The sequence below is a fragment of the Hyaena hyaena genome, unplaced genomic scaffold (assembly GCF_003009895.1).
Source record: "Hyaena hyaena isolate Hyena2069 unplaced genomic scaffold, ASM300989v1 scaffold_1, whole genome shotgun sequence".
NCBI classification, from domain to species: domain Eukaryota; kingdom Metazoa; phylum Chordata; class Mammalia; order Carnivora; family Hyaenidae; genus Hyaena; species Hyaena hyaena.
In genome coordinates, this window is record NW_024080633.1 from 10159370 (window position 1) to 10181318 (window position 21949).

A 21949-nucleotide genomic window follows, 5' to 3' on the forward strand; every position below is an offset into this window, starting at 1 on the left:
TTCAAAAAGTTACATTTTTATTTTTATTTTTTGAATTTTTCCATGTTCTCTCCACACCCAATATGGGGCTCGAACTCACAACCCTGAGAGCAAGAGTTGCATGCTCCACCGACTGACCCAGCCAGGTGCCCCCCTAAAATTAGTTTTAAAAAGTGATTGATTCACTTACTGATGAATTTAAAATGTGGCCTTCTTGCCTCTGCTCTGAAAACTCAGGCAGTTCCCTTGAATAACCCTGGTGTTCTGTCATCAGGTAATTCTAAAAGATGACGTTTTTTTATAAGCACCCAGATCATTACGGCCGTCAATCCGTTTTCTCTTTAATACATTTTTCAAGTCCAGAAATGTCCTGAAATGGTATGGGAGGCTTTGGTGGGGGAAATGCAGACATCTAGTGCAGGTATAGACGCCTGGGGGACTGGCACAGTTCTGGGCGTTTGATGCTTCTCTGTGACAGCTGTATCAGTACGCGTGGTTTCGTGAGTCAGGATAAATAAGGGTCCTGCACGCGCACCTGCCGTGGGAGCAGGCAGCTCGGGGCTGCCCGCGACCGGGGAGCTCTTCCCGTTTTTAGGGGAAAATGAACTGCTCACACAGCGACTTAGGAACGGGGGCCACATTTCTTCCACTGCATGACCACAGCCCCTTGGGACGTTCCTCGGCCCGGGTCCCATCCAGGCCCGCCTGCCAGGAGAGTGTGTGTGTGTGCGCGCGCGCGCGTGCCCGCGTGCATATGCGTGGGCACGGCCTGCGAGGCTGGAGGCACGGGCGGTGGTTGCTGTGTCCAGTTCAGGTGTGGAGTGGAGAGTGAGCCGGGCGGCCCGGCCCTGTGCTGTGACCCCGCCACCCCTGCTGCCTGACCCTGGGCCGTGCGGACGCGGGTTCCCACCGCCGTGGGGTGGCGAGGGCGCCCCGCGTGGCACCGCATGAGGCCCCGGTGAAGCCGCCGCTCCCAGAGCCGCGGCGGGCCACGCGGGCAGGAAGCCGCCTCGCGCGCTGCGGTTCGCTCCCCTCTCTGACCCGGCTGTTGTCTCCACAGGGAACTGCACGTGGGGAATGAACTGCAGGTTTATACACCCTGGAGTCAACGACAAGGGCAACTATTCCTTAATCACCAAAGCCGAACCTTTCCCGCCTAACGGTGCCCCTCCTCTTGGACCTCACCCGCTGATGCCTGCCAGCCCCTGGGTGCGTGAACACCTCTTTTCTTTCGTTGCTGGCGGATGGGACAGCCGAGCTCTCCAAGCCTTCCGCTCACGGCCCATCAGTGCACCTCGTATAAAAGGCATTTCTGTGACTTCACAGTCACTGGGTCGCCTTCCAGATGCTTCCATGTCTCCGTGATGAGGTAGCCTGAGACTCAGGGCAGCAGGTCAGGAGCCAGACTGAGGCTTGGAGAGCTGGTGGTGTGTGGCCAGTAATCTTCTAGCTGGTGTTTTTGCTCCCATTTCTTTGTAGATTTTAAGGTTTTGCTTGCTTTCTCAACTTTTCCCTTCTTGTTTTTTACTAGGGTGGGCCCGTAGTTGATGAAATTTTGCCTCCACCCCCCCCAGAACCCCCCACGGAGAGTGCCTGGGAACGAGGACTCCGGCACGCGAAAGAGGTAACCGGAGGGCCAGAGAGGAAAATTCTTGAGCACGAGTGGCATTGTTTTGATTCCGAGACAGCGACTGGCAACTCAGTGAAGTCCTGAAGCGAGGGAGCTCTTTCCTAAGAGTTGAGAAAGCTCTGTCAGGGTCTCCAAGGCGGGCCAGGCGCGCTGCCTTCACGTGGCTTGGGCGGCGTCCCGCCACACCCAGCTGGGGCTGCAGCCCCCTGGCCCCTAGAGCCAAGGCCCGTGCGCAGAGGTGCTGTCCCCTCCTGAGACGGCCGTGGTGATCACCGACACCCGCCCTCTCTCCCTCCGAGCTGTCCCGTGGCTGTGGCCATCAGGCTCGTGGTCTAGTGGCACCAGGCCTGCTCCTCCAGTCCCTGCTTTGCTTTCTGTCCATGAGGCGACAGAATATAACAAGGCCATTCCCCTGCCTGGCTCAGTGCACAGCCCAGCCCTCTCACACCAGAACCACGCCCCTTCCTCTCCACCGCGGGCCTCGTCACAAATGAGTGTCTGGGGCTCCCTGGCTCAGGAGGTGGCGGGCCCTGTCCCCCTCTCCAGAAGGCAAGCGAGCGCCACGGCACTGCCAGGGGGGCCTGTCCTGACTGCCGGCGCAGAGCCGGTGTGACCCAGACCCCAAGCCACTCCGCCGCCGCTGCCGCCCTGGCCTGGGCGCTGGGGTCTGCTCGGGACAGACTTCCCCGTGCCTCTCCTGATGCTGACTGGTCTGACTTCTTCTTTCTTATGATGGTAGGTTTTAAAAAAAGCAACCATTCGAAAAGAACAGGAGCCTGATTTTGAAGAGAAAAGGTTTACGGTGACCATCGGCGAAGACGAACGGGAGTTTGACAAGGAAAACGAAGTTTTCCGAGACTGGAATTACCGAATCACGAGGGATGTCCGAGACCCAGTGTAAGGAACCTTCTCCTTCCCTCCTGCGGGAGAGCAGAGCGGCCCCAGCTGTGCGAGCCTGGGCCTCAGGGGGCCGTGCTGCCCATCCCCGTCCCCGTCCCCAGCCGGGAACAGCCTCCCCGAGATCGTGTCCGGCACCCTGCACGGACTCCCTGGGTTTTCTGTGCCGTGAAGGAGGGGCCCGGCCCCGCCAGCCCAGGTGCCTGCAGAGGGCTCACCTCTGGTGGCTTCCTCTGAGCCCTGCGCTCTAGAGCCCTGGCCTCTTCCCACCCTCCCCGGGTCCCCCAGCGGCCAGCAAAACCCGTGAAATTGTCACCAGAGTCCAGAAAATCGGCTTGTGTGACAGTTTTCACTATGAAGGCTCTCTGTCGTTTCTTTTCTGAGACGGCTTGTCACTGGCTTGGTAGAGGACATGCCCACGGCTGCAAGGTTTTGGGGCTCTCCTCTCCCCCGCGCCTCCTCCCGGGACGGCCGGCTTTGTCCTGCTCCCCTCGGAGGGGCAGGCGGCTCTCCCGAGTGGCCGCTGCAGCATGGGCTTGGGTCACCATGGATTGTCATAGCAGCGCTCCGACACCCCACTTGCTCAGAAGAACGCGCTCACGGGTTTGTGGCCCAGGTGGCGGTGACCGCAGGGACGCAGAGGAGGGGGTTCTGGGACAGGGCTTGTGTGTCGATCCTGCCGCGTCTGCACCGGCTGCTGCTGTGTCATGCACCCCGCCCCTGGCCCTCTGCTTGCAGAGAAGGAGGGGGAGGCTCTGTGCTCACACTGGTGTCCCGGGGCCACAGAATTTGAAGGGGAGAGACTCACAGCTGTGGTTCGGACTCCCGTGTTTTCTTTTTTTTTTTTTTTAAATGTTTTTTTTTTTTTTTATTTATTTCTAGGGGAGAGAGAGAGAGAGAGACAGCGTGAGCAGGGGAGGGTCAGAGAGGGAGGGAGTCACAGACTGAAACAGGCTCCAGGCTCTGAGCTGGCAGTCAGCACAGAGCCCGACGCGGGGCTCGAACCCACGAACCGCGAGATCATGACCTAAGCGAAAGTCGGACGCTTAACCGACTAAGCCACCCAGGCGCCCCAGGACTCCCGTGTTTTCTAACCCCAGGCGTGGAGGCCAGTTGGACCCTGGACAGGAGCGCGGGGTTGGAGTCGGGACGGTGTGCCAACCCCCGCGGCTCCCCTCGGGTCCTGGGCCCTCACGCTTTTCTCGTGGAAAGAACAGGTGAGGACCCTGTCCCGCGGGGCTCCAGGGCAGGCAGAGGGTGCCAGGAGCCCGGGTGACTAGCCCAGAGACTGCTGAGTGTGCGTACTCTGAGCACTGAACAAAGCGGCTTGGAACCTCGACACTCTGCCTCCCGGCCATGGCTGGAGCGGAGACCTGGGACGTGTGCGCGCAGGGGAGTAGTCTGGCGAGTCTGGTGCCGCAGAGCAGGCCCTCGGCCATCCAGGTGGCTGTGCACTGGGCGTCCCTGTGGGTGGTGCCAGCGGGTGCTGGCCGCGGATCCCGCGCTCTGTCTGCGGAGGGTCCGTGCCGCAGGGCCTTTGGCCTCTGAAGCCCAGAGTTTGCACTTGTGTTTGGTTTTTCAATGTCAGCACCTTAGAATTAACCGTGGGCTTCTGTGACACCACCGCCCCACCCCGGAGGTGAGAAGGCAGAAGGTGAGAAAAGCAGAGGAGACCCATCTTGAGAGAGTTTAACGTGAAGATTGGGGAAACAAAGAAGGGCACCGGTAGGAAGGGGGCGGGGAGGGAGCTGGAATGGTTCAAACCTAGGAGCTGGGGGAGGGGCCGGGCCCCTGAGGAGGGGGTGCTGGCCGGCTGTGCTGGCGGCTCTGGTGGAGGCTGGGGTGCAGAGGTCCCGTGGGCACCATGGGCAGAGGCCAGGACAGAGAGAGCCTTCACCACGGCCTGGCCAGCTCCACGGCATCTGTTGTGGGCCAGCCTCATACGGGGCAGCTGGGGGAACGGGGTGTGCCTGGCGGAGAGAGAGGGGCGGCTCACGTACCAAGCAGAGCGGTTCGGGGGCTATCGATGTAGGGCTCAGAACCGCCGGCCTCACCGGTCCTCTCTGCCTGGGACCGTGCAGCGTAACAAGTCCCGTGGCTGGGTGCGCTCCACCTGGTGATGCGGCCGGCCCGCGGTCAAGGCCCACATGTGCCAGGGGAGGGAGGGTGGGGAAAGGCGGGGGCTGAGCCCCTGGACCCTCAGCACCACCCCACCAGGGGCTTGTCAGAGTGTCCAGGGAGGGTGGAGCCCAGCTGGCTGCTAACAGGCCTTCTGGATGATTCTGATGCCCACCCACTGCGGTTTGAGAGCCGTGGACTTCCGTTCTGGGGGTCTGGGCTCCCCGCCTGACCTCAAGGGTCGTGGCACCCAGTGCCCTTAGTCTGGTCAGGTTCTGGTGTGGTGGAGCTGGGGGCTCTGCTGTGGAGCCAGTGGGGAAGGGTGCGCATTCAGGAGGTGGTGAGGAAGCCCCCCGAGAGTAGGCAGTGCAGGAAAGCTGATGTCTCCGCTATACCATATTGTTTGGGGTTTGCCGTGTAGCAGGACCACTTGGTAAGGATAATGCTCTTCAGATCCCTGCCACCTTTGGGCCCTCGTGCACACCCGTGACTAGGCAATGTCACCCTGGGGGTCGCCTGGGCAGCACAGTTGGTCAAGCATCTGACTTCGGCCCAAGTCATGATCCCGTCATTCCCGAGTGCAAGCCCTGCGTCGGGCTCTGTGCTGACAGCTCAGAGCCTGGAGTCGGCTTCTGGCTCTGTGTCTCCCCCTCTCTCTGCCCCTCCCCTCAAAAACAAATACACGGACACAAAAAAAAAGAAACAAAGGTCACCTTGGGGTGCCCAGCCGGCTTAGTGTGCGTGTGACCCCTGATCTCGGGACCATGAGTTCAAGCCCCACAAGTAGGTGTGGAATCTCCTTTTATTTTTATTTATTTATTTATTTTTAATGTTTTATTTCTAGGAGAGAGAGAGAGACAGCGTGAGCAGGGGAGGGTCAGAGAGAGAGGGAGTCACAGACTGAAACAGGCTCCAGGTTCTGAGCTGGCAGTCAGCACAGAGCCTGACGCGGGGCTCGAACCCACGAACCGTGAGATCATGACCTAAGCGAAAGTCGGACGCTTAACCGACCAAGCCACCCAGGCGCCCCGTGGAACCTCCTTCTAAAAAAAAAACAAAGATTTGATGTCCTCTGCGCAGGCGGCTGGCATACAGTGTGCGTGAGAACGTGCCCTGAGCCTGCAAGAGTATGGGGTGGGGACACCAAGTTGTCACCTGCGAAGGGGGAGAAGGAGCCAGGGTCCTGGGGCAGCGCCCACCGCGGCTCCCTCCTCCGTGCGGGCACTGCTGCCGTGTACTGCCCGCTCGCGTTCCCCGCAGACCAGGGCCCCGCGGCTCCGAGCCATCCCGTGGGGGAGAGGCCACTCACGCCGCTGGTCCAGCTCTCCAAGAGGGAGTTGTCGGCACAGCCCTCCATTGAGCGAGCGCCACCCGCACACCCTTTGGGAAGGGGTCTTTCCCGGGGCCTTGGTGGCTGTGAATGGTGCTGGCGCCCCGGGGGCAAACTCTTGTCCAGCTGCAGGCAGGGCCTCCGCAGCTGCTGACTGTTGTCTTGAACAAGACCTGAGCTCTGTGGGGCTTGGGCACTTAGGAAGAGGCCTGACCGTGTCCTTCAGCAGAGCCGGCCCCGAGTGACTCAGTCTGCGGGGGGCCCGGCCGAGGCAGGGCACACACCTCCCAGAAGGCAGCCTGCTGGAGGCCCTCGGACCACCAGACGCTCGGCCTGGCAGCCTCAACCTGGCCAAGCCAAGGTTGTGGGCACCTTGGTTTCCCCCACCAGCTCACCCGAAGAGGGGAGAGAGCTGGTCCAGAGCCAGGAAATCACTGAAAGAATGCCCATCTGTTGCTGGGCTTATGTCAGGGTCCAGGGCACCCTCCAGGGCAGGTCCCCTGGGTCAGTGGATGAGGTGGAATCTCCTTACCTTCCTCCGGCGGTCAGCGGCTGTCACTTTCCCGTGGGTTACAAGCCTGCCTGGCCCCTCAGAGTCCCTGTGTCCTGTATCGTGCATGCAGGGTCTGTCTCTGGACTGTTTCTTTCTTTTTTTTTTTTTTTAAATATTTTTTTATTTATTTCTGAGAGAGAGAGGGACAGCATGAGCAGGGGAGGGGCAGAGAGAGAGGGAGACACAGAATCTGAAGCAGCTCCAGGCTCTGGGGTGTCAGCACAGACCCCGACGCGGGGCTTGAACTCACACACTGTGAGATCATGACCTGAGCCGAAGTCGGACGCTCAACTGACTGAGCCACCCAGGTGCCCCTGGACCATTTGTTTCTTTGTGAGGAAAGCTGCAGGGCCATGTGGCCGCAGAGGCTGTGCCTGTCGTGGCTGCTCGGGCGCACCTGTGCCTCCCTTGCGTTGGGGGCCAGTTGTCCGGCCCCGACACCCCACACAGACGCTCACCGGTGTTTTCACTGGGATTGACCCCTATGTTTGTGAATTTTTTTTAAAAATTTTAATGTGATTTTTTTTTTCACTTATTTCTGAGAGAGAGAGAGAGACAGAGCATGAGTGGGGGAAGGGTCAGAGAGAGAGGGAGACACAGAATTGGAAGCAGCTCCAGGCTCTGAGCTGTCAGCACAGAGCCCCACACAGGGCTTGAACCCACGAACCATGAGATCATGACCTGAGCCGAAGTCGGACTCTCACCGACTGAGCCCCCAGGCGCCCCTGCCCTATGATGGTGAATTAATGGAGGGAGCTGACCTTGGGGCAGTGTCCAGTCCTGGCTGGAGACCGGGACCAGTGTCCCGTGTGTCACACGCTCTGTGCTCTCGGGATTGTGTCACAGCTCTTCTCACGTGGGTTCTGCTCATTTCTGGTTCGACACACTCTGTTCCTCGGTGTTTCCCCTTCCTGCTGCTGTAAAAGAGGGCTTCTCGGCTCCGCGTCCTGCGCGGTTGCCTGTGTGCGTGGTAGCGTCCGTCTCGCGCCTCCCTGGCCCTCTGGCTGCCGATCGGCTTTGCCGGGCCTGGGGCTGGCGCCCTCTAGTGGGCAGGGCGCGTTCTCTTCCTCCGCGCCCGTCCTCCCGCGGCTTCTTTCGTCTGATGGGGGCAGTCGCGCCTCCGTCCCGCTGGTGGGTGGTCACGGGGGCCACGGCGCCTCGCCTTTGCCCGGCCTTACAGAAATGCCCCTCTGCTCCCGTGGAGCGAGAGGCTGGCTTTCGTTCTGACGTGTGTGTGAGTTTAGTCTCGTTAGGGAAGTGTCGTCTCCAGTTCCTTGCTGTGTTTGTCATCGTAGGTGCGATCCTGTGTGGTTTTCTTCTCAGGTCTGTCATTATGCGTGTGGTGTAGTCACGAATTTCCTCCTTCTGACTCATCCTTGAATTCCTGGAATAAATCCCACTGAGTCATAGTGTATTTTATTTCTTAATGTGGTGTCAGATTCTGTTTGCTAACATTTTATGTAGTTATTTTGCCTTAATATTCCTAAGTGATAAGGTTTGCCTTTTACTTGCTCATTTTTCAGCCTGGAGCCTTACGCAGATCCGTACTACGACTATGAAATCGAGCGTTTCTGGCGTGGTGGGCAGTACGAGAACTTCCGGGTGCAGTACACGGAGACGGAGCCGTACCACAATTACCGGGTGAGTCTCCCTGCGCTGGCCCGTTTCTTAGGATTACCCCCTTTTCACCTGTGGGACTTTGTGGGTGTAGCAGTGCTGGCGCAGTGTAGCAGTGTGCAGCCTCGGCTGTTTGTGGAGAAGCAGTTCGGATCCACAGATTAAATTGGTGGTGGTTTGAACAGACTCCCTTCCGTGGTTCTCTGCCCTCGCTGGTTTGTGTAAACGGTAGGTTTGCCGACTGGATTGTTGACACCGGCCTGCACGGGATCGTGCTCTGCCCTCCCGAGCGTGTTACTCCTTCAGGTTTTCCAGCGGTGCTGCTGAAACCGTGCCATCCTTACCCGCTTTAGGGACCCCCCCCCAACTGTGTCAGGCTGCTCTGTGCCCGTGCTTCTCTGAACAGGTGTGCGTCAGCCCTTGAGTCCCTGCTGTTCTCAGACTGGTGGGGATAGCTGCCTCGAGGAAGAGGAGGGAGGGGGTCAGGGAGAGGCAGTTGAGTAGTTTTTGTCCCATGACTTTGGGACAGAGTGGTGAGTTTTCAGGGCCCAAGGGAAGTGACTGCCCCGGGAACCCGTGGCGGGGAGAGCTGGCGGAGACCAGGGGACCCTGGCTGGCGGTCCTGTGCCCGTCTTCCCGTAGAGCAGGTGCCTTGGTGGGGCTGGGCTGCCGGGTACGGGTGCGGCCTGCCGAGCAGGGTCTCCTTGAAGGAAGGAGCGACTTGTTGGAGCCCCTTTCCACCGCTTGTCCCCCACTGCGCCCAAGGCCGCGGGCCAGCGGAAGGGCAGGGGCGCACTTCGTTGCGTCACAGGCCGCTTGAAGCCTGAAGCCCCTGTTCGTGCTGTGATTTGGGCTTTGTCGCATTTGCCTTTGAGTATCAGAGCAGACGGATGGGGGAGAGCCGAGTGGTCGCTCGGGAAGGTGCTTGAGGCTCGCGCTCAGGCAGGCGGGGGCCGTGCCCCGCGCTGCTCCAGACTCGGGCCGGCCCGCCTGGCTGGGTCGTGTCCACCCCCAAAGGAGGCGCGGGCGGGGGGAGGCGGGCCGGTGCTGAACCCGGACCCGCTGTGTCCTGGGCTGGTCGCGGCCCGGAGGGGGCACCCGGGGGCAGAGCCAGTGTGTCAGGGCCCCCGCGGCCTCCCGCTGCCGGCGCCGCCACCCAGCGCGTGTGTTTGGTTCAGGACCGGGAGCGCGAGCGCGAGCGCGAGAACCGGCAGCGGGAGCGGGAGCGGGAGCGGGAGCGGGACCGAGAGCGGGAGCGCCGGCAGCGGGAGCGCGAGCGCGAGCGCGAGCGCGAGCGGGACAAGGAGCGGCAGCGGAGGAAGGAAGAGTGGGAGAGAGAGCGAGCCAAGCGCGACGAGAAGGACCGACAGCACAGAGACCGCGACCGGGAGAAGGAGCGCGAGAAGGAGAAGGAGAAGCCGAAGCCCCGCTCCCCGCAGCCACCCAGGTAGGTCGTGCCCCCGCCCGCCCCCCAGGACCCCGGCCAGAGGAGGGACTCGCCCTGGTCCCACCTGCTCCGCACCCTCGAGGGAGAAGTGCCGGTGTTTGGGGGTGAGGGGGTGCCAGCCCGTCCAGAACAGGCCCCGTGCACCTCGTCGCTGCCCTGCGGGAGGAAGGCTCCCGATTCCCAGTCCCCCCGCGTTGGCAGAGGGGGGAGGTCGCCATCACGGCTGGAGTGCGGGACCCGAGCCTCCCTGGGGGGCTGGTCCACGGGGGCTGCGGGTGTGGCGGCCTGGCGGCCAGGGAGGACGCACCCTTCTCGTTCAGGGCATGCGTGTGCCTGTTTGAGGCCCAGAGCAGGACACGTCCCGGTGAGAAGATCCCAGAAGCGGAGGCAGCGTGTGTGTCTGTCCCCAGCCTAACGGGACGGAACGCACGTGCCCTGTAGCACGGCTGTTCGCAGCGGAAGGTCTGTGGCTTGCGGCAGTTTCAGAGTGGCGGCCCCATCACAACTTTAAAGCACTTTTGTGCCTCAGAAAGAAATCCATATTCGCGCCCATTAGCAGTCAGTCCTCATGACCCCCAGACGCCTCCCGGCTCCCGGCAGCCACCCATCCTCGTGGTCTCCAGGGCTGCGCCCACCCTGGACGGAGAGCAGGCCGCGCCTGCCCAGCGAGGTCTCTGCGGCGCACCCAGCGTGCCTGCGTCGGCTGAGGCACAGACAGCGCGTCGTTCCCTGTCCTGTCGGCGGACGGTTAGGTCGTCTCTGTCACAAGTACGGGCATTTGCGTACAGGTGTTTGTGCAGAAACGGTGTTCATTTCCCTCGGGCATAGAGCCAGGAGTGGAACTGCTGGGTCGTGTGGCAGCTATGTTTAGCCTTTTGAGGAGTTTCTAGAATCTTCCAAAGTAGCCGCATCGTGGTACATTCCCATCAGAGGTGTGTGAGGGACCCACTTCCCTCCACGCTACCTGCTGTTGTCCGTCTGTCTTAGCGTAGCCACACCCATTGGCTGTGAGACGCTTTGCTCTCCGGCTTCCTGATGACGGATGATGTCGAGCCTCTTTTCACTGCTTCTTGGTATATGTTCTTTGGAGAAATGTCTCTTCAGATCCTTTGCCCATTATTTAGAGGTCGGCCCTAGCACTGAGTTCCGTGCGTGTTCTAGGCGCAGGCCCCTGTGCGACGGCTGACCTGCACGTGCTCCCCGTTCTGCGGTTGGAGGATTCGCACTCTTGACGACGTCCATCCTTTCTTAATTTCTTTTATTTTTTTAGTGGAAGCCTCTTATTTTATATTTTTTCCAGCTTTATTGGGCTGTAGTTGACACGTGACGTTGCATATGCTCGAGTACACAGTGTGATGACTGGGTCCGTGCACGTGTTGCAGAATTACTGCCTTGATGAAGCTGGTTAACACCAGGATTACCTCACATACGTGCGTCCCCCGCGTGCGGGGCGAGCCTCGAAGAGCAGCCCTCTCGGCACCTGTCAGGGACGTGACAGTGTGAGCTGCGGGCCCGGCGCTCCACCTCAGGCCCCGACACCGCCTCGCCTCAGGACTGGAAATCTGCACCATCGGACCAACGTCTTGCCATTTCCTCCACCCGCAGCACGTGGCAAACAGCCTTCTCCTCTCTGTCTCTAGGTGTTTGGTTCTTTTAGATTCTACACGTGAGTAGGAATGCACAGTAAGGACGAGAGTCTGTCTGTGTCTGACTTCACTGAGCATAACTCCTCAGGGTCCATCCATGTTCTCACAAATGGCGGGACGTCCCTGTCTCTCATCTGTCGTATGGCTGACCACCTTCCTCACCCGCCAGCGGGCGCTCAGCCGCCTTCCACGCCTTCCTATCGAGAAGGAAGCTGCGGTGAACAGGGGAGCGCGGACGTGCTTGCGTTTCGTTTGGACGTTTACCCAGCAGTGGCTGCGGATCACGTGGTAGTTCTTCTTCGGTTCTTTGAGGGGCCTCCGTGCTGTGCTCCACAGCGGCCCCGCCGGTTTGCATCCCCACCAGCAGTGCACGCGGGTCCCTTTCCCCACCCTCGCTGACCCTTGTTACCAGCTGTGCTTTTGATGACTCCTTCTAAGAGGTGGGACGTGATACCTCCGTGCTGGGTCTGCATGTCCCTGATGGTGAGTGGCACCGAGCACGGTCATGTCCCTGTCGGCCGTCTGGATGTCATCGTTTGGAAAATGTCTAGTCAGGAATTGCCCTTTTTTAAATTGGATTGTTTGGGTCTCGCTATTGAGTTGTGTGAATTCCTGACATATTTTGGATATTAATCCCTCATCAGATAAGTGGCTTGCAAATACTGTTTCTCGTTCTCGTAGGCTGTTCTTTCACTTTGTTGGTGATTTATTTTGCTTTGTGGAAGCTTTTTAGCTGGTATGGTCCCACTGTTTTTGATCTTGTGTCTGTGATGTGAGTGAGACCCCGTGTCAAGGAGCTTTATTCTCGTGTTTCCTTCCAGGAGCTTTATGATTTTGAGTCTTTCTTCCATTTGGAGTTATTTTGTGTCCAGCTTCTCTCTACTGTATGTGGCTGGCTGATTTGTCCAACACCATTGATTGAAGAGGCTGCCTTTTCTCCTTTGTGTGTTCTTACCTCCTTTGATATAATTGACCGTATACGCATGGGTTTATTTCTGGGCTCTCCATTCTGTTCCATTGATGTGTGTCTGGTTTCTGTTTGCTTGTTTGCTTTAAATAGTCTCTGCGCCCATCGTGGGGGTTGAACTCACGACCCCAATTGCACGCTCCACCGGCGGAGCCAGCCTGGGGCCCTGATGTGTCTCTATGCCAGCACCATGCAGCTCTGGCAAGTTAAGCTTTGTGATACAGTTTGAAATCAGGAAGCGTGATTCTTGACCCAGCATTGTTCCTGTTCAAGAATGCCTTGGCGGTTAGGGGTCTTTTGCGGTCCATACAGTTGTTTTCTCTATTTCCAGTGGAAAACGCGCTTGGGATTTTGATAGGGATTTCATTCAGTCTGTACATGGCTTCAGGTAGTGTGGACATTTCTACTACATCAGTTCTTCCAGTCCGTGAACGTGGAATACGTTTCCTTTAATTTTGGAGCCTTCAATTTCTTTCATCAGTCTCTTATCATTGTCAGTGCGCAGGGCTTTCACCTTCCTGGCTGTGTTTTTTCCTAAGTATTTTATTTTTGATGCAGTTGTAAACGGGATTGTTTTCTTTGTTGTTGTTTTTCAGGTTGTTATTGTATAAAAATGCAACAGATTTTTGTATGTTGAGTTTGTGTCCTTTGTACCGAGTTCATTGGCTAGTGACAGTCCTTTGGCGGGTGAAGCTGAGCTCTCCTTCTAGACCTGGCCCTCTGTGCCGGCACAGCTGTGTTTCCGGCATCAGAACTGTGGTCTTTGCTTTCAAGGTCACTTCTGGCCTCAGCAGGACACTGGTGAGAGCACCGGTTTCGACCGCCCGCACCCTCCACGCGGCGACGAGTTGCCCGCAGTAAACTTGCTATGTTTTTTCATACTTTCCTAACATCGGGCAGAATGTTTTGACAGCACATCAGAGTGACTCACACAGCCTAGATGTGGGAACAGTTCATTCTCCAGAAGACCCCACTCTGATGAATCTTTATGTTGCAGAAATCACTCTTTACGTTACCGTGAAATCCATCACTTCATTTGAAGTGCAAAGCTTGGTTTTGATCTTCCTGCTCCTGGTCCGTTGAAGCCCCTCTGTGAGCGCTGCCACAGCCTGGGGCCCAGCCCCACCCCCTCCACCCTGCCCCCCCCACCTCGCCACCCGCCCTGCTCTTTGTCTGGCCTGGGCCTGGCCGTCCTCTGCTCCCGCTGGACCCTGGGGTCTCCAGGACTTTGCTCCAGCCTTGCTGCTCAGAGAGGCCTCCCCGCGCACTCCTGTCTTTGCACACGGCCCGACAGGTCCTCGTAGCTGTCGTGACTCCCTCTGTCACGTTGCTGTGTTCGCCTGTCTGCTAGGCGCGCTGCCTTCTACAGTGTAATCTTCTCAGGGCCGGGCACAGAGCTGGAGCCTACGAACCCTCAGCGCTGCTGTAGAGGAGTTCTGGACTCAGCCTGCATCTTACCATACCTGCCACAGCCGGTGTTGTAGGGTGGATGAAATTGCAGGCCGAGTTCTACAGACAGAACCAGTTCCGTCTGCTTTCCAGATTCATAAAGTGGCTGCTTCCGTGCACACGCACGTCTCGTCTCGGAGAAACACCAGACAGATGGGCAGATGGTGTGTAGGGTGTCACCTCTGCCCTGTGACTGTGGGCTCCCAGATCATGTCATCACGTCCATTCTTGTGGCTTGGTGGCTTACGAGCGTGTCTCCCCACGTTTGCTCTCACTGCAAATCCCTGCCCTGCACGCCTACCAACACATCCTGCTTGCCTCTACGAAGCCAGGCAGCCCTCCAAGTCTGAGGTGTGTATTTCCAGCACAGGGACGCCTGTACACACGAGAGTGTGCTTTGAGCCTGGCGTGGGGACGTCTGTATACACGAATGTGCTTTCAGAGTGCTGTTGGAGGAGAGCTGCACGTGGCTGTGTCTGTCTGTGCTTCTCATTGATGCGTGGGACAGATGCCCCCCAGTGCTGCCCGACCCCCTCCAGGGGAGGGTACATGGGAGTCCGGTAGATCTGCTCTAACGGCTCGACCCACACACACCGCACCCCTGTGAGAACAGCCTCCACGCACAGCCTGCATTCTCACAGCTATGATCTTCGGGGGAGGCCGGGGTCGGCGGGAGCGCGACTGAGCCAGCAGGGCGGCTCCAGGAGGCTCGACTCTGGTCCGTCCTGAAAGGAGGTGCGGCCCCCTCACCAGAGCAGGCGGGCGCGCGCTCCGCCCACTTCTGCCTGGTTGGCTTCCTGCTGTTAGGCTCACATCCCCTCCTTTCTTCCCTGGACTGCCCCTTACGCTCCTGCGGACCCCCCGACAGCACGTCTGCGTTGGCAGAGACTGGGGCACCCAGGGACCGGTTTGGATTCAGCCTGTCTCACCGGTGCTGGGGGGTCTTGAACCCCGGCTTGGGTCGCTCTGGCTGGAGCCCAGCCAGCCCTGCTACCAGCCTGAAGGGCTTGGGTTTCACCAGAGCAGAGTTTCCGACCGGGCGTGACCGTGTCCCCAGGAGGCCGGGTGTCCCCGGGGTCAGTGCCTGTGTGATCTCCCTTTCTCAGGAGACGGGATCTTACATCCGCAGCTGGGCGGCAAGGGTTTTCTCGCCAATGCCTGACACGGGAGACAGGCGGGGTCGCGTTCAGAGAGTCAGGTGGGCTTTTGTCTGTGCACCGAGGGGCCGTGCACCGCAGTCGAGGCTGCACCCGGTGTTCCTCGCAGAGCCAGGTAGACGTGAGGAGGAGCAGGCGATGAACTCAGTGTCATGGGGGCTCTTCCACCTTGTGTGCGGCCACCCAGAGTTCTTCCAACCCAGGCTCCCAGGCCCCAGACGGCGCGCAGACCCAAGGCCCAGTGGGGAGAGCCCTGGGCGACGACTGGCAGCAGAGCGCTGGGCCCCCCATGTGTCCCCGTCGCCCGCCAGCCCCCTGCCCAAGGCCCCCCACCCCGTCCTGAACTGCTCCGCTCTGAGCCACTGCTTGGTGAGCCGTTGGGGCTTCTCGCGAGCTTGTCATGAGGCCTCTGGGCTGGATGCAGCATCACGTGTGCACAGACGTGTGTCTCTCTCCATTTAGCTTGGCCTGTGATTGTGCCTTTGGGGTCCTTGCCCGCTCCTGCGTCTGGGCTATTTCTAGGCTAGACTCAACCTTGTGAGCAGTCTTACCAGAGGCGTCTGTGTAAGGGGGGGGGGGGGTCCCTTTTGTGAAACCTCCTCCTGATCTTTGCAGCCACGCGGCGGGTGGCCCCTCGGGGCGGGGCGGGGCCCAAGGATGGGCTTGGCGCCACAGATGCGTCTGCCCCAGCGGAAGACAGTGATTGGCGTCTCCTGGAGGGATTGCCCACACCACCTGGTATCTCAGAAGCCGCGCAGGGTGGAGGCGTGGTGACACGGGGGTGACATGGCGAGCCCCTCGTTTCCCGGGAGACGTCCCGCATCCTCATAGGGAGCGCGGTGCCCGCCCACGTCTCCACGCCCTCTGAAGCCTGCAGTCTCCTCGGAGGGTGCTTGGCATCTCGGGCTGCAGGAGGCGTGTGTGCGGCCCGTCGGCGTCCGGTCGGGGGCGCCCCTTGCCGAGCCCTGCTCTACACCTGCCCCCGGGCCTGCAGCCGCCCCGTCCGGACCGGCTCAGCGCTGCCTCCTCACTTGCCAAGACCACACGGTGGGCTTCCTTCTGCTCTTGGTGACGCCCCCTCCCTCTCCCCGCGCTCCCCTCCCACCCTGCCAGTGGCCGTGTGCCCGGCTCCTGCCGTCTGGCCTCGGCCACCGCGGTGCCTCACCACCTTCCACGGGCTCCGGCGCAGTCTGTCGGGCTCCTAAATGTGAGCATTACAAGTCGTGGCCCTGTGTGTGCCCGACAACACCCGGGCAGCGTCCCGAGGCATGTGGTGGCAGGTGCCCCCCACCCCTCGCCGCCCCAGCTGTGTGACACTTTATGCCGCGTGCCCAGCCCGGCGTTCGAGGCTGCCTGGAGCTGGCTCCCCAGCACTTAGGCTCTGGAACCATCCCCCGTCTTCTCTCCGGGCAAGGCGCCTAACCCGAATGTCACAGCTCTGGTCCCTCGTCATCTGTCCTGGGCACGGCTGAGCTGCCTGGCTCTGAGAGAGTGCTTGTATCTGGGGACATTTTTGAGGAAAAGTGTACCCTGTTATTCAGCTCTTTGAACCCCTGTCCCCTGGACTACCCAGGACTTGCCCACCTGGCGGCAGAGACGAGGAGGCGGTGATGGCAGCATGTTGGGCACTCGGGCACACGGACGTCTGGTGTGGGGGAGTGGGGGGGTCCGGATGGACGCAGGCGTGGCCAGGACTCGGAGGAGGTGCCGGGGAGCCCCCTCGGGGACGCCACTCGGGAGGAGCCCTGGCAGCATCAGGACATGTGTGAGGGCCGCTTGCCTGGCCCCTGACTCGGTGTGGCTCTGTCCTGTGCTCCCCCAGAGGTTCAGGTCGGGGTGCGCGGGGGCTTGCATCTCCCTCAGGTTTACTTGTCCCTGATGAGGTTCAAGTATGTTTTCAGGGGTGGAGGGTGAACGTGACGTCCCTGCGTGCCCCCTGCCGGGGAAAGCCCTTCCCTCGACCTCCCCTGGAAGACCGGGCGGCCCCTGGACTTGCTGGGACTCTGGGGGTCTGCGTGCCTTGTGCATCAGGCCCATGCTGCAGCAGCCGTCAGGTCCTACGCGGGCACCGAGCTGGGGGGGCGGGCGGCCCAGTGCGGGGGGAGGGGGGGCTGCAGGAGGGCTATAGCCAGAGGGAAGCCCGACTTGGGGAGGAGGCGGGCGTTCTGGCAGGAGGAAGCCCCTTCCCGGGCCGGGGTCCTCCCAGACAGGCGTGTGAACGAGTTAGGTCACTTGCAGCTCCCTTTTCCTGGATCCGCATTAGAGGCTCGGCCCTTTGATTTCAGAAGAACACCTTCTGCTTTTCACCTTGTTTCATCTTTGAGCTCACGCCTGGCAGTGGCTCAGCTCGGAGTTTCCAGACACCGCGCGGTCGCCTCTTGACGTCACCAGCACCTCACACCTCTGTGGCCCATGGGAGGTGGGAGGCGTGTCGGGAGTTGACCTGGGCCCCTCTGTTCTGTTGTGTTCTGACGTTGGCGTTCGCAGTCCGGTACTGCTGACCTTTGCCCCTTGAAGTCTCTCCTCGAGGCCTTGAACAAAGGCTGCTACCTCCCAGGGAGATAAGCGTGTGTTGTAGCCGGACTGGGGAGGCCACTTCCTCCGAGGGACAGGAGCCTTGTTTCCCCCTCTCCCTGTGGAAGGGTTTATGCAAATTCCAGGCATGTTCCAGACTTGGCCTCCGTCACCTGCTGACCTGTTCAGCTGGGTTTTCCTCCCCTGCACACGGGGGCGGGGCTGTGGTCACACTGCTGCCTTCCGTCTCAGCGCAGTCGTTTGTCACTTTGTCACTGGCCGCCGGGTTCCCCAGGCCTCGGCCCTCCTCCGGGTGGCGTGGTGGCACTCTCTGAAAGGGGCTTCACGCTCAGGGGCCTGGCCTCCCACCCTCCCCAGCGCCCCAGCCGCGTTTCCCGGCGGGGCTTCTGCGAGCTCCTTGCAGGGTGTTCGGTCAGTCGTTTTCCCAAGATCACTTGCCATTAAAACTGATGGTTTCGGTCTTGTGTCCAAGTCTGAACCGGCTCCTGCCTGGTCTGGGTCCCCAGCTCAGCAGCCCCGCCCGGCGTGCCCCCCAGGCCGGTCCACCCTCGTGCCACCCGCACGGCTGTCTGCGTCTGGGTCCCACCTGCGCTGCTTACGTTTTCTGGTATTTTCACTTTTTAAGGTTAAATATGTTTAAAAAGGAAACATTACATTGTGTCCATAAAGTAAGCCTGGTCATTTGTCTTAGCGAGTTGCTGTAGAAACAAAATCAAAAGTAAAAATGGTTGTCTCTGTACTAATTGGTTACAACTGAGACCCCCATTTGCCATGCTTTGGGGACCCCTGGTTTCACGGGGTCACTGCCAGGCATGGTGCCAGCCCATCAGAAGGCAGGCCCCCCATTCCGGCACCGGGGAAGGGGCAACGCCTTGGGAAGCCCGTACTGTCGTTCCCCGAGCGGAAGGGTGTCCCTGGCGAGCAACACGGACTCCGAGGGAGCCTCAGTGCTGTGGTGGGGACGGGGTCCGTTCTGCCCTTTCTCCGCTCTGCGGCAGGGGCCCTTGCTGCGGCCACAGCTGCCTCACAGCTCGGTCCCTTTTCCAGCTGCTTTGATGCCCCTGGTAGAGGGGCCGCTCCGATGACTCATGGAAACCCGGCGACCAAAGTATTCTGATTCCTATTGCATTTTTAGAATGAGACTAAGACAGGACGTGGAAAGGTGATGGCAGCCGGGACGGCCAGGGTCAGGCTGGGAGTGACACACAGGTTTCCCTTCCTTCTGGGATCGCTCTTCTGGGAGGACGTGCTTGCGGGTTTATGTGGCAGCAGCTCTGGGGTTTGGGGCCGACAGAACAGGGACTTTAGGCTTCAGTTCCGTATGTCCTTAGGGCAGCTTTAACTGCTGGTCATTGCTTCTGCTGTGGGCTCTTTGCAAGTAGCAGACCTTGGACTCGCTAGTGGCCCCGCAGGAGTCAGCAAGCGACAGTTTTTATATATCGTGATGCGATGTGACAGGAAGTTGGCCACGGCAAAGCCAGGTGGAGGCCGAGATGCTCAGATGCTGGTGGTGGAGAATCCACAGCAGCCAAAACTCTGCCCTAAAAAGGCGGGACCTTTGCTGGCCCCCACGAGGGAAGACATGGGGAAATGGCAAGATGCCATCAGCTTGTTCTGGGCCGGCCGGAAGGCCGGGGTGGGGGCAGCATCTGCCGGCGCCGGGGCAGTTCGCACCGCGCACGCGGGGGACTCGGAAGGGTGGGATTCTGCCCTGTGGACCTTCCCACGGGGACGATCCTGGGGGGAGGGGTAGCTGGGTTGTGGGACTCGCTGCACAGCAGAGAAGGCCTCGCAGCACAGCGCCCTCCGCCTCTGCTCTGCCCAACATGCCACAGACAGAAACCGCGCCTCCGGGCATAGAGAGAATGGAGTCTAAAACCAGAAAGAGAGGGGCGCCTGGGGGGCTCAGTCGGTTAAGCGTCCGACTTCGGCTCAGGTCATGATCTCACGGTTCGTGGGTTTGAGCCCCGCGTCGGGCTCTGTGCTGACAGCTCAGAGTCGAGCCTGCTTCGGATTCTGTGTGTGTCTCTCTCTCTCTGACCCTCCCCTGCTCATGCTGTATCTCTGTCTCTCAGAAATAAATAAAAAAAAACTAAAAAAAAAAAGTAAAAGTAAATAAATAAAACCAGAAAGAGAGAAAGGAGCCCTGGATCTCTGAGAAGAAAACCACCAGCAAGCACAGCTCCGAGGGGAGCAGGACCCGCGGGCCCAAAGGAGGAGGGGCCGGCTTGACGCCTCCACCAAACCTGAGTGAGAGCCAGGAGCCGGGACAGAGGCAGGACAGGAAGGGCTCCTTCCCACCTAAAGAACTTACCAGAAAAGCAGCCAAGAGGGCGGCTGACCGCCAAAGCTCAGGGCGGCCAGGAGGCGCGGGAGACAGCCCTCCCTCCCCGCTGCCGCCGGAGGCTGCAGGAGCCCTTTCCACGTGTGCGGTTGTCACGGCTAGAGGTTTATCTCGCGTTTCCCTGGGGACACGGGGACCCAGAACGGTCGAGGACGAGGCCAGATGGGCGCCTCGTGCTGCTGAGTGTGCGCAGGTCGGTTTTGCTTTGGGGACAAACAACTTACCAGGAACTGGTAAGGCATTTATTCCCTTTGAGCCACCGTTTCCACTTCTTCGGAACCTGCCCTTAGAGGAAGCAAGTTGTGCATAAATATACAAGGGGCCGTCTTAATGGTGTTTGTGGGTTTCAGTTAGAAACCGCTAACGGTGTAGAAACGCTGAGGTGGTGTGATGCGTGGCGTGGATTGTCTCACGGCCCAGGAAGAGCTCGTCTGCGCCGGCAGGCGCCACGGAGGGCCTGCCGAGGTTGTGCTGTGAGGGGGTGCGTGCCCACGCGGGCGTTCGTCGTGGCCGACAGCATGGGGGGCTGCGGAGGGTAAATAAATACTGGCCGTCTCTGGAAAATGAGAGGACGGGATTTGTATTTATTTCCTTGTTTTTATTTTCTGTGTTTCTGAGAACTTTTCCATGAACTCTGTGCTACTTGAATGAAGAAGTGTATCCTGGGGCCAGCAGACAGCTGCTGCGAGTTGTCTGGGATCCTACACTTCGGCTCCTTCTGAAGTGAGGATGTTTTGGTTTGTGGGCCGTAGCTGTGGGCACAGGGCGCCCTGGCCGGTGCCGGGCCTCCTCCCAGGGGCTGGCGAGGCCCCTGCGCCCGCTTTCTCTCTGCTCCGAGCTCCCGGTGTGCTGGGGCTCTCCGGGGAGGACTCAGCCGCCCAGCCACCTCCCACCGCCGTTAAGGTGCGCTCCTGGGTTCTTCCGCCCGAGGTCTGCCGGCCACCAGCCCGCGTGGCTTTCACGCTTTAGCCTTGATTCACTTCCAGGTGGTTCTTCTGCCCACCTGTGGTCACCACGGATGCAGCCCCACGGGGACTTGGGCTTGTCGGGCCCGGCCGGGACCCTCACACTGGCCCCCAGCCCTCAGTCCTGACGCTTGTGTTAATGGCTGTCACATAGGAGCACCCCTCTCTGGGCCACTGCTTGCTCTCTCTCCTCACCACCCCCCCTTCTCTCTCTCTCTCTCTCGCTTTGATCAGGAAATTCCATGGGTGAATTAAATCAGTCTCTTTAAACGGAACTCATGGGGCGCCTGGGTGGCTTAGTCGGTTGAGCGTCCGACTTTCACTTAGGTCATGATCTCGCGGTTCGTGGGTTCGAGCCCCGCGTCGGGATCTGTGCTGACTGCCAGCTCGGAGCCTGGAGCCTGTTTCAGTCTGTGGCTCCATCTCTCTCTGACCCTCCCCTGCTCACGCTCTCTCTCTCTCTCTCTCTCTCTCTCACCTAGAAATAAATAAAACATTTAAAAAAAAAAAAAAAAAAACGGAACTCAAAGAATAAAGGAACTATTTAAGGCTTGAGTGTGAATATTTACCACATTTCTAACGTGTGTGAAAACACAAAGTGCTTTGTTACCCTTAAGTTAAGTATTTGCTGTACACCCGCTGCACGCCAGCCCTGGAGGGAGCGTGCTGATGAGGCCACCTCTGTCCCTGTCCTCCCCAGAGTGTGTGGCGTGGTGGGGAACGTAGGAGTTCGGTAAGCAGTTAACGCCCCCAGGAAAGTAAGCACGTGCGGTGAGGCGCCCTGAGGGAGGAAGACGGCCGTTTCCCCGGCAGGACGCGTGCGCGGCGCGAGGGGAGGCTGTTCACGGAGCGAGCTCTGCTGCCAGGGGACTGTTTGCCGCCCCCGGAGGTGGCCCTGATTGGTCAGGCTTCTCTTGACTGAGGCACTTAGGCCGTGAAGGTTGCGCCTCTCAACGCTTTACCCAACAGCACCGTCACGGAAGCGGTCCCAGAGTCGCTAACCTCTGTGTGGTTTTAGCCGTCAGACTGAGCCACCGAAGAAGGAGGCCATTGCTGCAGGCCCGCAGGTGAAGCGAGCGGATGAGTGGAAGGACCCCTGGCGTCGGTCCAAGTCTCCCAAGAAGAAGCTCGGGGTGTCCGTCTCCCCGAGCCGGGCCCGGAGGCGTCGGAAAACATCAGCCTCGTCGGCCTCTGCCTCCAATTCCTCCAGGTAAGGAGGCCGCGCCGCCTGCCGACACGCAGGGGGGCGCAGGGGGCGTCTGTGCAGACCGCCTGAAAGCTGGGGTGCTCGAGCGCCGGCGGCAGACGGCACCGG

General features: G+C 59.8%; 1 protein-coding gene across 2 annotated transcripts in view; it reads left to right on the top strand.

Moving 5' to 3' along the window:
* Nucleotides 1-21949, top strand: part of ZC3H18 (zinc finger CCCH-type containing 18) — a 57105-nt gene that overhangs the window by 26762 nt on the left and 8394 nt on the right. For both annotated transcript variants that reach the window (XM_039226270.1, XM_039226277.1), the window contains 6 exons: nt 1040-1188; nt 1511-1603; nt 2349-2506; nt 8031-8148; nt 9303-9571; nt 21653-21844. In XM_039226270.1, coding sequence (XP_039082201.1) covers nt 1040-1188; nt 1511-1603; nt 2349-2506; nt 8031-8148; nt 9303-9571; nt 21653-21844 — 979 coding nt within the window. The remainder of the gene's footprint in view (nt 1-1039; nt 1189-1510; nt 1604-2348; nt 2507-8030; nt 8149-9302; nt 9572-21652; nt 21845-21949) is intronic.